The sequence below is a fragment of the Erythrolamprus reginae genome, chromosome 3, assembly GCF_031021105.1.
Source record: "Erythrolamprus reginae isolate rEryReg1 chromosome 3, rEryReg1.hap1, whole genome shotgun sequence".
Classification (NCBI taxonomy): domain Eukaryota; kingdom Metazoa; phylum Chordata; class Lepidosauria; order Squamata; family Dipsadidae; genus Erythrolamprus; species Erythrolamprus reginae.
In genome coordinates this window covers 111,101,974-111,118,474 of record NC_091952.1, presented here as the reverse complement: position 1 = coordinate 111,118,474, position 16,501 = coordinate 111,101,974, and the positions used below count along the sequence as shown (strand labels likewise).

The following is a 16,501-nucleotide window of genomic DNA, read 5'->3' as shown; positions in this document are numbered from 1 at the left end:
ATCTTGTAACAGTTAGAGCTTTTTATATTTTGTATTAGTTAGACTTCTAAGATAAGCGGAGCAATAGTAGCTCCTTAAATGTTTAATGTTGTATGTCTTTGTTCGTTTTACTTTGAAAATAATAAAAAATATTTTTAAAAAAAGAAATTTGTTCAAAGATATACTTAAAGATATATACTGAAAGTTCACAGCAAAACTGTAGTGAAATTGAAGGAGAAGAAGAAAAGAGTCCTCAACAATGGGAATTGAATGAGCAACAGAGAAATGGAAATAGAAAAGTATCACCAGATGGGCATTCCCAAAAGGAACTGATTAATGGACACAACATTAATGAAATAGTGGTTTTTAGAAATGAATTGGAAAATGGTTTGATTGAAGGAGGGGTTGATGGTCATATTCTTGATGATTTAAGCATTACTTGCTATTCTGTACAGGTCGTATGTGACCCGAAACAAAGTTTGAAACCCTGTAAAACATTTTTCCTCCATATCTGAAACTTGAAACTTCATGACTTTGTGTCATTTTAGGGATTCTTTCTATGAGTATTTTTGGGCGGGGCGGGGGGGAGCTTAGTTTTTGCTGGGCAAAAAAGTCATACTTGTACTGTTCTGGTCATATATAACCCGGACTAAAAAAGGTTTATTTTAGGTACTTAAATTTGGTCTTTTTTTTGCTGGGATACTAAGTTGAACTTTTCTGAACACAATGAAAGGAAAATTGAAATGAAAAAATAATAATGCTTATTTGTTTATTTTGCTCATAAAAGCATGCCCCCAGCGTTTTTGTGCAATTTTGTTTATTTTTATTTAGATTAGGCTGCCAGTTAAAACTTTTTTTTAACCTTTTGCATAAAAGCTCCCCCCGACTATGTGCAATTGTTTCAATTTATATATATTTCAGGTTCCAAATTCAAAATATTATTAAAGATTTTGGCATTGGATTACTAGTTTGAACATTTCTGAACATAATGATATGAAAATTGAACTGATAAAATTGATGCTTATTTGTTTATTTTGCTCAGAAATAGCCCCCCCCCCCAGCTGTGTGCAATCAGTTTCACTTTACATTTTTTTTAGGCTCCAAATCCGAAATATTTTTAATACCCTAGGCATTGATTTACTAAATTGAACATTCCTAATCATCAAAAAAATATTCCCTAAGCTGAAAAATTGATGCTTATATTTTTATTTTGCTTTTGGATGAGGGATGAAGGCTAGTGCCAAGCAGTCAGTGATGTGGTGGCCAGCCTGACCACATCGAGAGCACTTTATGCCCCTCACTGGCTCAAAGTGCGGGGTACTGAGGTCTTAGGTGGAACTCTATGTCCAACTGCTTTCTGGCTGGCTGGTCAATGGGTTTTCCTTTTGCTTTTTGATCACCAAGTCTAGAGTGATGGCAGTGAAATACCAATCTTGGACTCAGAATGGTACTCCCCTGCACACCTCTTTCAATTCTGGATCCAGCACATCTCAAAACGTGTGCATCAAGAGCAGTTTGGGCCAATCCCGCATCTTCCTGTCCATTCTTCTAAACACCCATACCAGTTCCTTCACTAGGTACCAGCTTGCCTCAACTTTTGGATCTGTCCCTCAGTGTCTACCTGCTGGGCGTCATCACAGATTATGACCCTAATCAACCGGATGAAGCCAGCCATGTTATCTAGCTCGGGGGCCACTTTATCATGGAGTTCGACCACCTATTCTGTTGCATCTCCCTCATTTGTGACCTCAGTTATCTTGTTAATCAGCTGCATATATGTCTGGTAGCAGTCCCTGTATTTATCGATATAGGCCTACACTTGATGGAGGAAATAGTCCTATTTCTAGTTCTAGCTTTGGGTTGCCATTGAACATGATGTGGAACCAAGGTGCAGTCTCCTTGGCCTGAGGGGTGGTGGCTGGCCTGGGTGGGGCTGGTGGCATGACAGTCTGCTGGGGGGGTCCTATGACTTGCCCCCTCCTGTTTCTGTTGTCTTAGGCCCCATCTGGCCCCATCTGCAAGGAGGGGCCAGGATGCTGGCAGAGGGATGGGCCTGCCCAGACCTGATATCATAGAGGTCTGCTATGCTGCCCACATCCATGGTGTGATGTTCAGTTGCAGGGGGTATCTCAGGGTAAATTGGCTCTGTACTGACCCCACTCCAGGGAAGAAAGCCCATCCTGGGCTAATGTTGGGGGCTCACTAGTCCGGGCGGATAAGCTGGCTTTGGAGAGGGGTATTGGGTTGTACAAGTAGGTTTCACCCCAGTGGAGAGGCCCTCTAGGATTCCACTTGCTGCTGTGTGGAAAGAACAGGTGTCCCTGATGTATAGAGGGTCCTGGTGCCTCTCTGGGAAGGAAAACTTTGGCTGTGATTTGGGGCTTGTCCAATTCTCGGTTAAGTGTTCAAACTGATCAGGGAGATCCATCAATTACTGACAGCATGACAGCAGCTGGAATCTTTCGCTTTCAGAGCGGTTTGTGAGCATAATTTTTTGCTGTCGCCATTCATAAACCAAGAGCAGTCTGGCGTCCAGAGGGCCTCCCTCCCTCTAGGGAGGAGGACTCAGATCCCCTTGGGAGGTCAGCTCTAGCTGAGAGAGGGGCAAGAAGCCTCCAACTGAATCTCACTCTTTTCAGCCTCTCTGGCAGGTTTGAATTCCTGGGGTGGATTTTAGGGGACCAGTAGCTTCCTCCTTCTATTCCACCCCCCCTTTTTTTCTTTTCCTCAGTTGCCTGGTGCTGGGTCAAATGCTGGGGCTCAGTTCCCCGATTAAACCTCCCATCCTTCCAAGATCAGTAAAATAAGGACCCAGATTGTTGGATGCAATACTCTGACTCTATAAACCACTTAAAGAGGTCTATAACACTGCAAAGTGTTACATAAATATAAGTGCTATTGCTATTGCTATCTTGTGAAGCTGACAGAAGTGAAACACAATAGACAGTGACTTATTGACTTTTAATCCCTATTCATATTCCTCTGTAGAAATTGAGTGTTCACGTCCACACGTGAAGTTTGGCCGCATTCAATCTAGCCAACCTCTATACAGGAACAATGAGGAAATTGAGATAAACTGTGTTTGGCCTTTCTTCAGGAAAAAGGTTTCTAAATGTACTGCTAATGGTTGGGATCCCCCCGTTTCTTGTTAAGGTAAGCAGTGGTGGTGGTCAATGTTCCCTCTAATTTTTTTTTGGTGTGGGTGGAAAAGGATAAAGTGTCTGAGCGGCAGTCCCCTTGGGATTGGGAAGCATATAAATAAATAAATAAATAAATAAATAAATAAATAAATAAATGAATGAATGAATGAATGAATGAATGAATGAATGAATGAATGAAAATCCATTACTATTAAAACTAAAACAACCAGCAAAACCTAAAACATAACTATTAATAAAAACAGGTGAGGGCTGGGTTTTTTTCTCTGTTATTATTTAAGTGCTTTTACCATATGCTTTGAATAAAGAGTCACTTCTCTCTCTGTTTCTCTCTTTCCTGTCATTCTCTGCCTCAATCATTTTCTCATTTCTCTTTTTTTCTCCCCTTTTTTCTATCATTTTTTCTCTCTCTCTTCCTTCCACTCTTCTCTCTCTCTCTTGCTTTCTCTGTCTCTCTCTCTCTTGCTTTCTTCCTCTCTCTCACTCTCTTCCTTCCTCTCATCTCTCTCTCTCTCTTTCTTTCTCTCTCCCCCTCTTTCTCTCTCTCTTTTTCTCACTTTCTCTCTCTTGTTTTCTTTCTCTCTCTCTCTTGCTTTTTCTCTCACACACACTTTCTTGTTTTCTTCTCTCAACCTTTCTCTCTCTTGTTCTCTCTCTCTTGCTATCTCTTTCTCTCCCCCCTCTTTCTATGTCTCTCTCTTTCTCACTTTCTCTCTATCTTGCTCTGTCGCTCTCACTCTCTCTCATTCTCTCTCCATTCTTCTCACAGCGGAGGCCAGCGAAGATGATTTTCAATGACAGGCGCGCTGGCAGGCGCGCGCTCCCCATCCCCTGGCCAGCCCGCCCGGAACATTCAAAGGAAGAAAAACCTTTGCCGGCAAAGGTTTTTCTTATTTTGAATGTTCCGAGCAGGCTGGCAGGGGGATGGGGAGCGCGCGCACCCGTGCACCCGACATTTAAAATCACCTTTGCCGGGCTCCGCTGTGAGAATGCCTGCCCGCCTCTTCTGCAGCCCCCTCGCTGAGAGCCTGGGACAAAAGCGCTCTGGGTGAACGGACTGCGAGAGCGGCGGGGTGGGCATTCCCACTGTGGGAGGAGCCGCGCCCCAAGGTGGGAAGTGGAGGAGAAAGAGAGGCAGATTGAGCGGGGTGGTGGGGGGCAGCGGCGAGAAGCCAGGGGCGTGAGGGGCCCGGAGATGCGGGGGGGGGGCGGGGGCCGCCATGGCTCTGTGTGCGCCCAAAGGGTACATGGGGGTGTTTTGGGGTGCACGCACGCAGGCAAGAGAATAATATTTTTAAAACTAACAGTATTAATGATAATATTTCTATACTTTTTCTTCTTAAAAATGTCCTGAAGCACTTTATAATAATCATAATATTGTTCCATAAAAACAGAGAAAAAAATGTATTAAAAGCACACTCAATAGTAATAACCTTATGATAATGATACTCGTTCTGTTACTAGTCAGAGAGTAAAGATTATAGGGATGATTTAATTAAAGTGATTCTTTAAAGAAGCTACATCCTATCACAGTCAGAGAAAGAAATTCAATGCTTCAAAAGCAAGTTTCCAACTTTTATTGTTAATTTTCTGAACTAAAAGCTTAACAGATAACACTTCACACAAGGACACATACTTTCCCAACTCAGGATTTGAACCTGACAATACAGGCAGAAGCATATAGATATGCTAGGAAAACAGTGGACTGTCCTTGCACCATGTACACAGGCTTCATGGATTTGCCCAAAATCCAACCTGTTCAGAGGCTGGTTTCTGCTGATTCGGACCGGTTCTATAGAACAGGTAGCAGGAATTTTGCCCCGTTTGCTGAACTGGCAGTGATGGCCGGCTAGAGATGCCCCAGAACTGGCTATCTCATTGATTTTTTGTTTCTGCGCATGTACAGAAGGTGGGGTTTTGGTGCGTGTGTGCACCAATGCGCATGCATGCACCAATGCAGCACGGGAGGAAGTGAACCAGCAGTGAGGTAAATCAGAAGCCACCCCGATCCTGTTGTTTAGTTTCTAGTGATTGATCCTTCCTGTGAGAACGAACAAGAAATGACAAGCAGAGATGATTCTTGCAATTGGACAGTGACAAGTTGGAGACAATGCTATGTATTCATACTCTAAACCAGGCCTATCAAACCGGCAGCCCAAGGGCTGGATGCATCATATGCAGGCCACAGAGAACTCAGCTCTGCAAAAAATATTGTAATACATCCCAATGTGTCACATGATATGATTAAGTTTGACGCCCATGCTCTAAATCAGAGTTCTTCGAACTTGGCAATTCTAAGACTTGTGGATGTCAACTCCCAGAATTCTCCAACCAGCTGGCTGGTTGGTTGGAGGGTCTCTTCACTTCAAGAGAAACAGAAAATGTTGATGAGCTTATAGGAACACATGTCGTGTTATTTGCCAACACCTGTGCAGATCTACTTTTTAAAATGATCACAACAATAGGAGTAGAAACATGTTGAATAACTTTGATTTGAGAAGTGAAAGGAATTTAATTGTAATGCAGGGCATAAGCCTAAACACTGAAAAAGGCTGAAGGCAAATGTCTTCAGAAATGAAATGAATTTAACTACTATTTAAATACTATTAAAATCTATTTTTCTCCAATGCACTGCTGCGGAGAGTCCAACATGGGTAATACTTCAGCCTTATTGGCAGCGACTGAGTTAAAATTAGCATAATAAATAGGTCCTGCCCAGTGCCTACCCCAGTAGGTCAGTCTTAAAAACTCAGTTGTAGCGAAGGGACTAGAGTTCTGCCTTTTCCTCACAGGAAAATAATAATAATAATAATAATAATAATAATAATAATAATAATAATAATAATAATAATAATAATAATGTTAATAATAAGAGTAGTAATGTATAACTCCTTTCTCCTTTCCTTGTTTTAGATGAAGAAGTCTAAGGAGGGAGATTCGGGCCTCTGCCCTCCATGGGCAAGGCTTGCAACGTGGCTACCCATCAATGCTCTCTGAGAGCATTGCCCAGGAAATAGGGGATTCCTAGGCTAGGTCCCTGACCTCCAAGGTCATACCCCTCCCCACAGCCTAGAGACAAGAACACTTGGGGGCAATCTGGATTTACACCCCCCCCAGGCCTTCGTAACTGGCTTGCCTGCCTGGTTGCAACTGTCCGGAGGAGCAAATGAGGCCCAATTAGACAGAGGAGAGAGTGGGAAGGAGCGTCCCTGAGGCACGCCTGCTGATTCACAGCTGATGAGGGGAACCTCAGTTCATCTCAGCACCAATTGAAGAGACAGGTGCCATCTTGGAAGGGGTGGGGCTGTTGCTGAGGAGCGCGCTGCCATTTTAGGCATGCCTGAGCCCGATCGAGCCACCTAACAGCTGACAGGCGTGGTGATAGCACCGTGCCTGTCATTAGGAACCCCAGAGCCTGGCGCATGCCATTTTGATGCGCAGGGGGGAGCAAGCTGGCAGTGACGCTGGCGGCATCATATGGACATCTCCCTGCCTCCCCTGTTGCAAAGAAGGGCATGGCAGAGGCAAACAGTGATAGCCAATGAACAGAGAGGATTAGTTGTTAGGGGTGTCCAGATCAAACATACACACCCATTTTATGGTACATTCCATTTACCTCAGAGTGGTATACAGATCTCCTGGCTATTCACTTGCACTGAACCTAGTGCATTGCTTTATTGTTGATTACATTTTTCTCTCATGAAGAGACAGAACTGTAAGTAAGAACATCTGAACATCCCCCAGAGACATCCTCTGGTGCTGGTCCAAATGCCCCTGGGGTTCCCAAATCTCAAGACAAGGGAAACTCTTCTAAAACAAAGAATAAGAGCTCTCAATCCTCTACTGCTCTAAAGGATGCAGAGCACCGCATTAAGGCCTTGGAGGCTCAATTGGAAGCTGCCAAGAAGCAGGCTTCAGTTCAATTACCTCAGCCTCAGGCCTCTATAACTTACCCAACTCTGGCTCCTCTTATACATCCCCAAGGGCAATTCCAGAGTTGGTACCCTCTGCAGAGATTTATCACTGGATCAAGCGGGTATTCCAACTGACACTATGGCCAGACCTGAAATACCCATGCCCATCATATAACCATGGTCACAGCTGGGCCAAGGGCTTCAAGGTTTTCAGTACCCCACAGCCACATTCACTCCATCTGCGGCTGGATTACGTGCGCCTCAAGACCCCTGGCAGTCAATGCCCCCAGCATTGCAGGACATGATGGCAAATGGTTATTCACAAGGGATGGCTGCAATGGCTCAGCAAACAGTGGGCCATGTCTCTGGCAGATTATCTCGAAGGGACCTTTGGGCCGCTTCAATGCCAACACCATCTGTACAGGATTCCTTTGATGAGGAAGGGGACCCTGACAGTGAAAAAGAGATAGAGCTGTCAGAGAATGAGGCTGTTCCATTGGAGCAACCAGCTTCCAGTGCGCTTTTTAAACTGGTCTTATTCGAGACAAGATAATAACTGACATTGGAAGGAGCAAGGCTTCACAGGTATAATCAATCAGCTGCAATCTGAGGCCTGGTTGTTTTCTGAACCACAAAAGGAGTCAAGCCACATCACTTCTTCGCAGCTTGTTATGGCCACTGTGAAACGTCAGTGGCAGCATCCAGCTGCCGCACAAGGTCCATCATCATTGGAGCAAATATTTTACACGTTTGATCCAGAAATTGAGGACTTGCTGAACTTTCCATAGCAAGTTTGGGATCTAATGCCATTGTCCCATCAGACTTAGCTGATAGTTTAAAACCAGAGGACAAGAGGGCAGAAAACCTCATATGTAAAACACACCAAATGGCTTCTTGGGCCTTGAGGTCATTGTCTGCGGATTCCTTTTTTAACAGGGCCTGTATACTGTGGTTACAAGACATGCAGGCCAAACTGGGCCCAGAAGAGGGGAGACTCAGGCAAGATATCAGTAAATTGATTGTGGCTTCTGAGTTCTCAGCAGATGCAACCCTCAATGCTGCAAAGTTTGCTTTCAGAGCCATGGCCACCACATTATCATCCCGTTGGCTTCTATGGCTGCGTATCTGGCAAGCTGACACGAAATCCAAGTGGCAATTGGCATCTGCCCCCTTTCAAGGCAGATGCCAATTGCATCTGCAAAACTATCCAGGGAATCTTTGGATTCGGTCCTCATTGAGGACAAGGACAAACGTAAGGTCCTGCCTAGGTCATCCAGATGTCCGGACAGATGCCAAGCTCCCTATTTTCGATGCCAGCCATTTTGCCATGATTCCTCCTTGGTGGCATCTCTGGCCTCTAGGGTATATATGCAGGGAGGATATGGTGGAGGAGCCTTCCGGTCTTACAGGGGTGGATACAACAATCGTTCCAGACAATTTAACCAGTCTAGGAAACCTTTCAGGAGGTCCAATCAAAAAGGATTCCGGAAGTCAAAGTGACTCACCGCCTCTTGGGAATGTACCTCATCAGACACCTGGACGTGCAACACAGTGTCTCAAGGATTTCACATAAACTTCCTAGGTACACCTCCACACCGTTTTCTCCAGTGTCCTTTGACCCCAAGGCTTCAGGGGGCAGATACTCAATCTGAAACAGCTGAACATCCATGTAAAGTATCAATGATTCAAAATGCACTCCTTGCAGACCATTTTGGCTTCGATCAGGTGCAGGGACTGGCTTATGTCTCTCGACCTCAAAGAGGCTTACCTCCATGTCCCGGTACATCCGTATCTCAGATTTTGCTTGGAAGAACAACATTTCCAATATTGTGGAATGTCATTCAGCCTGTCATCTGTGCCAAGAACCTTCACGAAGCTGCTGGATGTACTGACCGCCAATCTGAGAACTCGTTCAATACGCCTCATGGCGTATTTAGACGATGTACTTATTCTATCCAAATCCCCAGAGCAGGCCCAGAGAGATCTCTCCCTCATGATCCAGGTGTTACAGTCACACAGGTTTATGGTGAATATTCCCAAGAGTCACCTGGTCCCAACGTCTGGGCATGGTGATAGATACCCAGGCAGGCAAGGTGTATCTATTTGAAGACTGCAGGGATAAGATCAGGAATATGGTGAGAAATCTTCAATGTAACCAGCAAGTGTCTCTAGCATTTCTTTCTCAATTGCTGGGGACATTCGTCTCTTGTATAAACATTGTGCCCTGGGCCCGTCTCCACACCAGACCACTGCAGTGGTTCCTTCTGCCGTTCCAGAAACAACTCTACTCAGCTCGTTACACCGACGGGGAAAGTCAGACACTCCCTCAAGTGGTGGAGTTCAGCAGTGGTACTTCAGGGCTCTCCCTTTTTGAGGCAACAGGTGATCGTCATCATCATGGATGTGAGCCTACGTGGTTGGGGTGCCCACTCAAACTCACAGGTAGCCCAAGGCCTGTGGACCCCCAAGAACCTCACAGGCATGAATATCAATTTCCTGGAGCTAAGAGCAGTGTTCCTGGCACTAGCAGTGTTTCTGAAACCAGGTGCAGGGAGAACACATACTTATCCTGATGGACAATGTGGCTACACGATCTCACATAAACCATCAGGGTGGGATGAGGTCCAGCAGGTTGATGCAACAAGCAGAAGCCCTGATCACCTGGGCAGAAGCAAACCTTCTTTCTCTCCACGTCGAACATATCTCTGGAGTTTCCAACGTCCAAGCAGATTGGTTGAGCATGTCAATGCCCCATCCATCAGAGTGGCATCTTGATACAGCAATATTCCAGGACATCACTCACAGGTTTGGCACATCGTTGATAGACTTGTTCATGACACACCTGAACACGCAGCTCCCACTCTATTTCTCCCGTTTTCCATCACCAGGAGTGGAGAACACCAATGCTCTACGAGTTCGCTGGCTGGAAGGTCTCTTGTATGCCTTCCCTCCCATATGCCTGATTCCGAAGGTAATAAAAAAAGTGACCTCGGAAAGAGCGGAGGTCATCTTGGTGGCCCCCTATTGGCCTCGGTGCCCTTGGTTTGGGGACCTCATGGACTTGACGGTCTCCTCCCCGTGGCATATCCCGAGCCATCAGGTCTCCCTCAGCCAGGGGTCGGTGTTACACCCAGACCCCCAGTGGTTGAACCTAGCCATCTGGCATTTGAGGGGGATCACATGAGGCAGGCTGCTATTCCAGACATGGTAATCTCCACAATTCAGGCTGCACATCGTCCGGCCACCACCAGAATTTATCAGACCACTTGGATGGCCTATTGTAAATTCTGTAACACCATACAAGCAGTTCCACGCTCTCCATCTATAGTGAATCTTCTGTCTTTCTTGCAAACCAGTCTTGACAAAGGACTTGCTCCCAACACGTTATGGATGCATGTAGCGGCTCTTTCCACCATACTCAAATGGGACCCGTGGAGGTCTATGTCACAACACCCGTGGGTCAGAGACTTCCTTAGAGGGGCATCCAACCTTTGCCCACCAGTGCAACATGGGATCTTCCACTGGTGTACAGGCGCTAATGAGACCCCCATTTGAGCTGTTAAGACACATTCCTCTGAGACTCATTACATTTAAGACGGCCTTCTTGGTGGCCATTATGTCTGCCAGGAGGGTGTCCAAGCTGTCGGTGTTGTCTGTTCATCCGGATCTCTGTATCTTTCAACTAGACAGAGTAGTGTTACATCTGGATCTAGCCTTTCTGCCGAAGGTCAACTCTGTTTTCCATCGATTCCAAGATCTGATCCTTCCGGACTTTTGCGCGCATGGTTTCCATCTGCTGGAGCTACTCTGGCATAAATTCGATGTCAGACGAGCTCTAAAGATCTACATATGCAGGACTGCACATTTACGCAGAACTGAAGCCCTTTTCATTTCATTTCTATCATCATCCATGGGGGCTAAAGTATCACCTCAAACAATTAGTAGATGGGTGAGGTCCTGCATAACCATAGTGTATGAGACTCAATCCCTGCCTGTCCCATCTGGAATCACAGCTCACTCCAAGAGGAGTGCAGCGACATCTGCAGCATGGGTTACGCAGGCCTCTCTAGAGGACATTTGCCGGGCGGCTACCTGGGCCGTCTCATATACCTTCATCAAACATTAACGACTGGACTTGTTTAGGTCCGCAGAAGCTGCTTTTGGTCGAAGAGTGCTGCAACGGGTGTGCAAAACTCATGCACCCCTGGTCCAGCCTGTTCCCGCCCTATCTTCATAGCTTGGGTATATCCCATGTTGGACTCTCCACTGCAGTATATTGGAGAAGGACCGTTGAACTTACCTGAACAGTCTTCTCAATGCACTGCAAGGAGAGTCCAAACTCACCTGGCCATTTGGCCCAGGGGCACAGTTTCTTGGTTGTTAAGTTGTTTAATAAAGAGTTATATGTGTTTTCACTACTCCTTTGTTGTTTTTCTTTGACTGACCTACTGGGGTAGGCACTGGGCAGGACCTATTTATTATGCTAATTTTAACTCAGTCCCTGCCAATAAGGCTGAAGTATTACCCATGTTGGACTCTCCTTGCAGTACATCGAGAAGACCATTCAGGTAGGTTCAACGGTCCTTTCCCAGAAATTGTCAGTGGTGATAATTATTCTCAATCATCTTAAACCAAGAAGTCTTATTCAGGTAATAGAGAGACTAGATGAACTCACACAATTTTCATATTTTTATTGTTGTGAGCCGCCCCGAGTCTACGGATAGGGGCGGCATACAAATCTAAATAATAATAATAATAATAATAATAATAATAATAATAATAATAATAATAATAATAATTTATTTTAAGGGTATCTATGAGTTGTAAATATTTAACAAACCCAAAGAGATTTCTCTACATAAAATGAAATTCTAAACCAACCTTCTTTCTGCAATTGTTCTATACTTGGAAAATCCTTAGAGATCCCATGATTTAAATCAGTTTCCTTTCATTCAGAACAACAGAGGGAAAAGTAAATTTGGATTCAGTGAAATTTTCCTACTCATTTTAAATATTATGCTTCAGGTCTACTCTGCCTGCAAGAATTTAGATCCTAAAATATATTTTAAAAATTCATGATTAGTTATAATATTTCTAAAATGCTTAAACTTTTATTGTTAGTGATTTAGTTAGTGTTAGTAAAATAGTGATTTTTATAGAAGAAGAAAAGAATAATTGCTTAATGGCAATGTGCTGTACAATCTACTCTAGAACAAGTCTCCATTTTGGCCAATTGATTTAATGCACAGAGATAATCATGTCTGATATTTCATCCATATTGCCTATGGGTGAAATCAGTTTAACATTGTAAAATTATCTAGGATGCATTCTGCTGCAGAGGAAGAGAGGTGTAAGAAATAGTTCTTTAAAATATATCTTTTAAATTCACATTTTATTTTATAGGTCGCACACAATGAATGATTTTCTTTCATGACCCTACATGAAACTTCACTGTGTTTACTCTGGAAAATACACAAACTCTGGATTGTCTGTAACTATTCACAATGGATCTTGAAGATTAAAACCTATTTTCTAAAAGCTACATTTTAGTTCTTAGTATTATAGATAATTTTGATAAAATGATAATGCAGTTTTCAACAAATATATAGGCCATCTTTAAGTATTATAATATGTGATATACATTTTTCAAAATGTAGCAGAATACATTAATGTAACCTTAATGTATAAATTTTTAGCCTAAACATTTGATTAATGAGAATTACCAATCATCCCTTCTTTAAAAAGTGGCAATAGAACATTGAAAACAATGTTTTAGAATGAAGAAGTGTTGAGTTTATTAAATGAATAAAATTCAGCTATAAAAATGATTTTCATTTTTATTTTCTAAAAATATGTAAATTCTCACAGACGTCAGCTAAAATGAATATATGTCCTGATGCTGATTGAGCTCAATGCGTTCATACTTGAAGACTTCCAAGGTCCCTTCCAACTCTGTTATTCTAAGGCTTATGCCTACAAAACACTTTTACAACAATTTTATTCACAAGGAGCATTCACTGTCATGTGTGTTGATTTAAATGTATATAAATATAAAGGTTTCTGTGTCAGTCATGTCTGACTCACGGACACCATGCTCATCTCTGTTTCTTGGCTGAGGGGGACAGCATTGTCCAAAGACAATTTCTGTGGTTGTGTGGCCAGCATGGGTACTATAGGCCAAAAGAAATACTATTACCTTCCCATCAAAGTAGTACCTATTAATCTACTAACATTTGCATGCTTTTGAACTTCAGCTTCAACCACAACAACACAAGAGCACACAACAGATTCAAACTTAATATTAACCACTCCAAACGTGACTGTAAAACATATGACTTTAGCAATTGAGCTGTTGAAGTGTAAAACTCATTACCTGACTCCATAGTGTCAACCCCTAACCCCCAAAACTTTACCCTTAGACTATCCACGATCGACTTCTCCAGGTACCTAAGAGGCCAGTAAGGGGCATGCATCAGTGCACTTGTGTGCCTTTCGTCCCCTGTCCAATTGTCTCTCCTTATCTCATTTATCTTTTCTTCCATTCCTATATCTTTCCCTCTATTCTTCATTGACATATTTTATTCTTATATTTTTTTTTCTATTCTTTCTTTTATATATTTTACTATGTATATATTTTCTATAACCTACATTGTGTATTGGACAAAATAAATTTAAAAAAATAAATAAATAAAATAAATAAGTGGGCAGCAGCGGGGACAAGTACCAATAGCTCACCCCATTGCACAAAGCTTGGATTTTGAACCCAGGCTCTTTATCTATCTATCTATCTATCTATCTATCTATCTATCTATCTATCTATCTATCTATCTATCTATCTACCTACCTACCTACCTACCGATCTATCGATCTATCGATTTATCGATTTATCTATCATCTATTTGTGTATATACATGTAGATACATATATATAGATACACATACACACATAATCCTCAATTTACAACAGTTTATTTTGTGATTGTTCAAAGTTACAATGGCACTAAAAGAAATGACTTATGATGGGTTTTTCACATTTATGTCTTTTGCAGGATCCTCTTGGTGATCAAAATTCAAATGCTTAGAAACTGACTCATAGCCAAGTCAATGGGAAAGCCAGAATCATTTAACAACCATGTTTCTAATGTAATAATTGCACCAAGAAAGGATAAAATGGACAACTATTAAACCCAACAAAAGTTTTGGACTCAATTGTGATCATAAGTATATGTACACACACACACAGAGAGACAAATGTATATATATGTATGCACACACACACATATATAAAAGCACATACCGTATTTTTCGCTCCATAAGACGCAGTTTTTTTCCTCCCAAAGTAGGATGAAAAATCAGCCGCGTCTTATGGAGCGAAGATGCAGGCAGGGAGGGGGGGCGGCGCAAGCCCAAAAAGCAGTCGCAGCGGAGGCCAAGTCTCGCTCCGGGCTGTGCCCCCTCCGAGCGCTCGCCACCTGTCCCTGTCAGCGGTCCAGCCACCTTCACCCATCTTCGCGTTGCTTCGGAAGCCGCTCTGCATCAGCGGGAAGGAAGGCGGAAGGCAAGCAGCAAAGCGGCACTTGGCGAGCAGAGAGGCGCTTCGCTGGCTGCGGGCATTTCGGAAGAGAAAAGAGCCCGCAACACCGGGGGAGGCAGGGGGTCCCGCGCTGCAAAGCAGCCAGAGAGGATCCCGCGGGGGAAGAAGAGACTAGGGGCCTCCCCTCGGAGGCGGGTGGGGGAGGGGCAGGTAACGCGCACCGCTGCAGGAGGGATGAGGAGCCGAAGCAGCCCCCCGTCCGCCCAGCTGCCCGTCTGGGGATTTGGCAGTGCAGGCCGCTGGGCCCTCCCGCCTGCAGGATCAGCCTCGACAGCCCCCCCCCACTCGCCTAAAGGCCTGGCCGGGAGCCCGCGGGCTCGCCCCAAAAGCGCCTTCGCCCCGGAGAGCAGCCGCCGCTGACCTCTTCCTCGCCCATGGAGTGGCAGGAGCAGGCCGAGCAGAAGCACCCCCGCCCCGCGCCGGAGAAGTCGCCCCTCCGAGCCCGACGTTCCGGGCAGATGCGGCAGGAGCGAAGCTCGCCCACCCGCGGCCCGTTGTGGCTTGGGCGGAGCGGCTCGCCCGGGATGATGCTCTGCCCCGCGAGCATCTCTGGGACTGGAGGACAACCCCCCCGCCCCCCGCCCGCTTGCTCGCTCGCTCGCTCCCGGTGCGTGGGCCCGCGCTGCGTCCGACCGGGCGCCCTCATGTCGAGGTTCTACTGTACTGCCTATTTTGTCTTGAAATATCTAAACTTTATAAATATATCATGGCAAGATTCTTCTTTATGTTGTCTAACAAGTTATTCTGTGAAATTTCCTAAATTTCAGAGTTTTATCCATATCCAGGTTGTGAACTACTATTGCAGTTTTCAATATCTCTCTCTCTGTGTACTATAGTTTTTTCAGACGTGTCAGATTGATTAGTTTGCAAATCCCCAGATATTTGACTTCCTCCACTTCTCAAAAATTTGTTGAAAGGAAGAAAAAACCCCAAAGTTTTAGCGAGACTATTATTAAGTTTCTACTGTATTACAAAGTGTAGTTAATCTAGCCCAGGAGATTGAAACTCATTAAATTCTCTTTTAAAAGTGATAGCTGCTAGCTACTTTATGTAAGATGCTGCCTGGCATTGTCATACAAGTTATTATTTACCCTTGTATCTGAGCTTTAGTAGAAAGTCAATTATATTTAACATCAAAATGATCCAAGTGAGATGTTGCTTGTTTGTATATTTTCCCAATTCCCCTAGGGCAGTGTTATTGTAATAAATATTTTAGCCTACTTTTTGGCTCAAAATATTTTTTTTCTATTTTCCTCCTCTAAAATCTAGGTGCGTCTTATCAGCAGGTGCGTCTTATAGAGCGAAAAATACGGTATATGTACATATCTACACAATGTATTTTTCAGACTATAAGACACACCGGTGTATAAGATGATTTGAAAGAGGTAAGTAAAAAAAGATTTTTGTCCTCCCCAGCCCCCAGGAGGACTCTGCAGGCTTCCCAAGCTCTCTGCATTCCGTGTTTTCTGCAAAAACAGGCCCGTTTTCCACCTGTTTTTTCAAACAAAAATGGGCACACAGAGCATTTGGGAATCCTGCAGTGTTTCTGGGGGCAGGGGGAAGGCAAAAATGGCCCCATTTTTGTGAAAAAATTATTTTTGTTTTGCCCATTTTTCACAAACTTGTGTTTTTGCCTTCCCCAGGGCCCCAGGAGCACTTTGTAGTCTTCCAAACCCTCTGCGTACCCAATTTTTGTGAAAAAATGGACCCATTTTTCACAAAAATGGGGCGTGGGGATGGGCCTTCTGGAGTCCAAAAATGGCTGTGTTCAGTACATAAGACACACTGACATTTCTACCGTCTTTTGGGTGGGGGAAGAGGTGTGCCTTATACTCTGAAAAATATTTTACAAATTCC

The 16,501-nt window shown here is 44.1% G+C and overlaps 1 protein-coding gene across 3 annotated transcripts in view; it reads left to right on the top strand.

Moving 5' to 3' along the window:
* LOC139164345 (complement factor H-related protein 4-like) overlaps positions 1-15,862 on the top strand; it is a 53,488-nt gene extending 37,626 nt beyond the window's left edge. For 2 of the 3 annotated variants that reach the window (XM_070746344.1, XM_070746345.1), the window contains 2 exons: positions 2,968-3,132; positions 12,455-12,876. In XM_070746344.1, the coding sequence (XP_070602445.1) occupies positions 2,968-3,131 (164 nt within the window). In that variant the 3' untranslated portion in view covers position 3,132; positions 12,455-12,876. Of the gene's footprint in view, positions 1-2,967; positions 3,133-12,454; positions 12,877-14,099 lie in introns of those variants that run through there. The other variant, XM_070746346.1, reaches the window with a different exon arrangement.
* Positions 15,863-16,501: the final 639 nt, after the last annotated feature.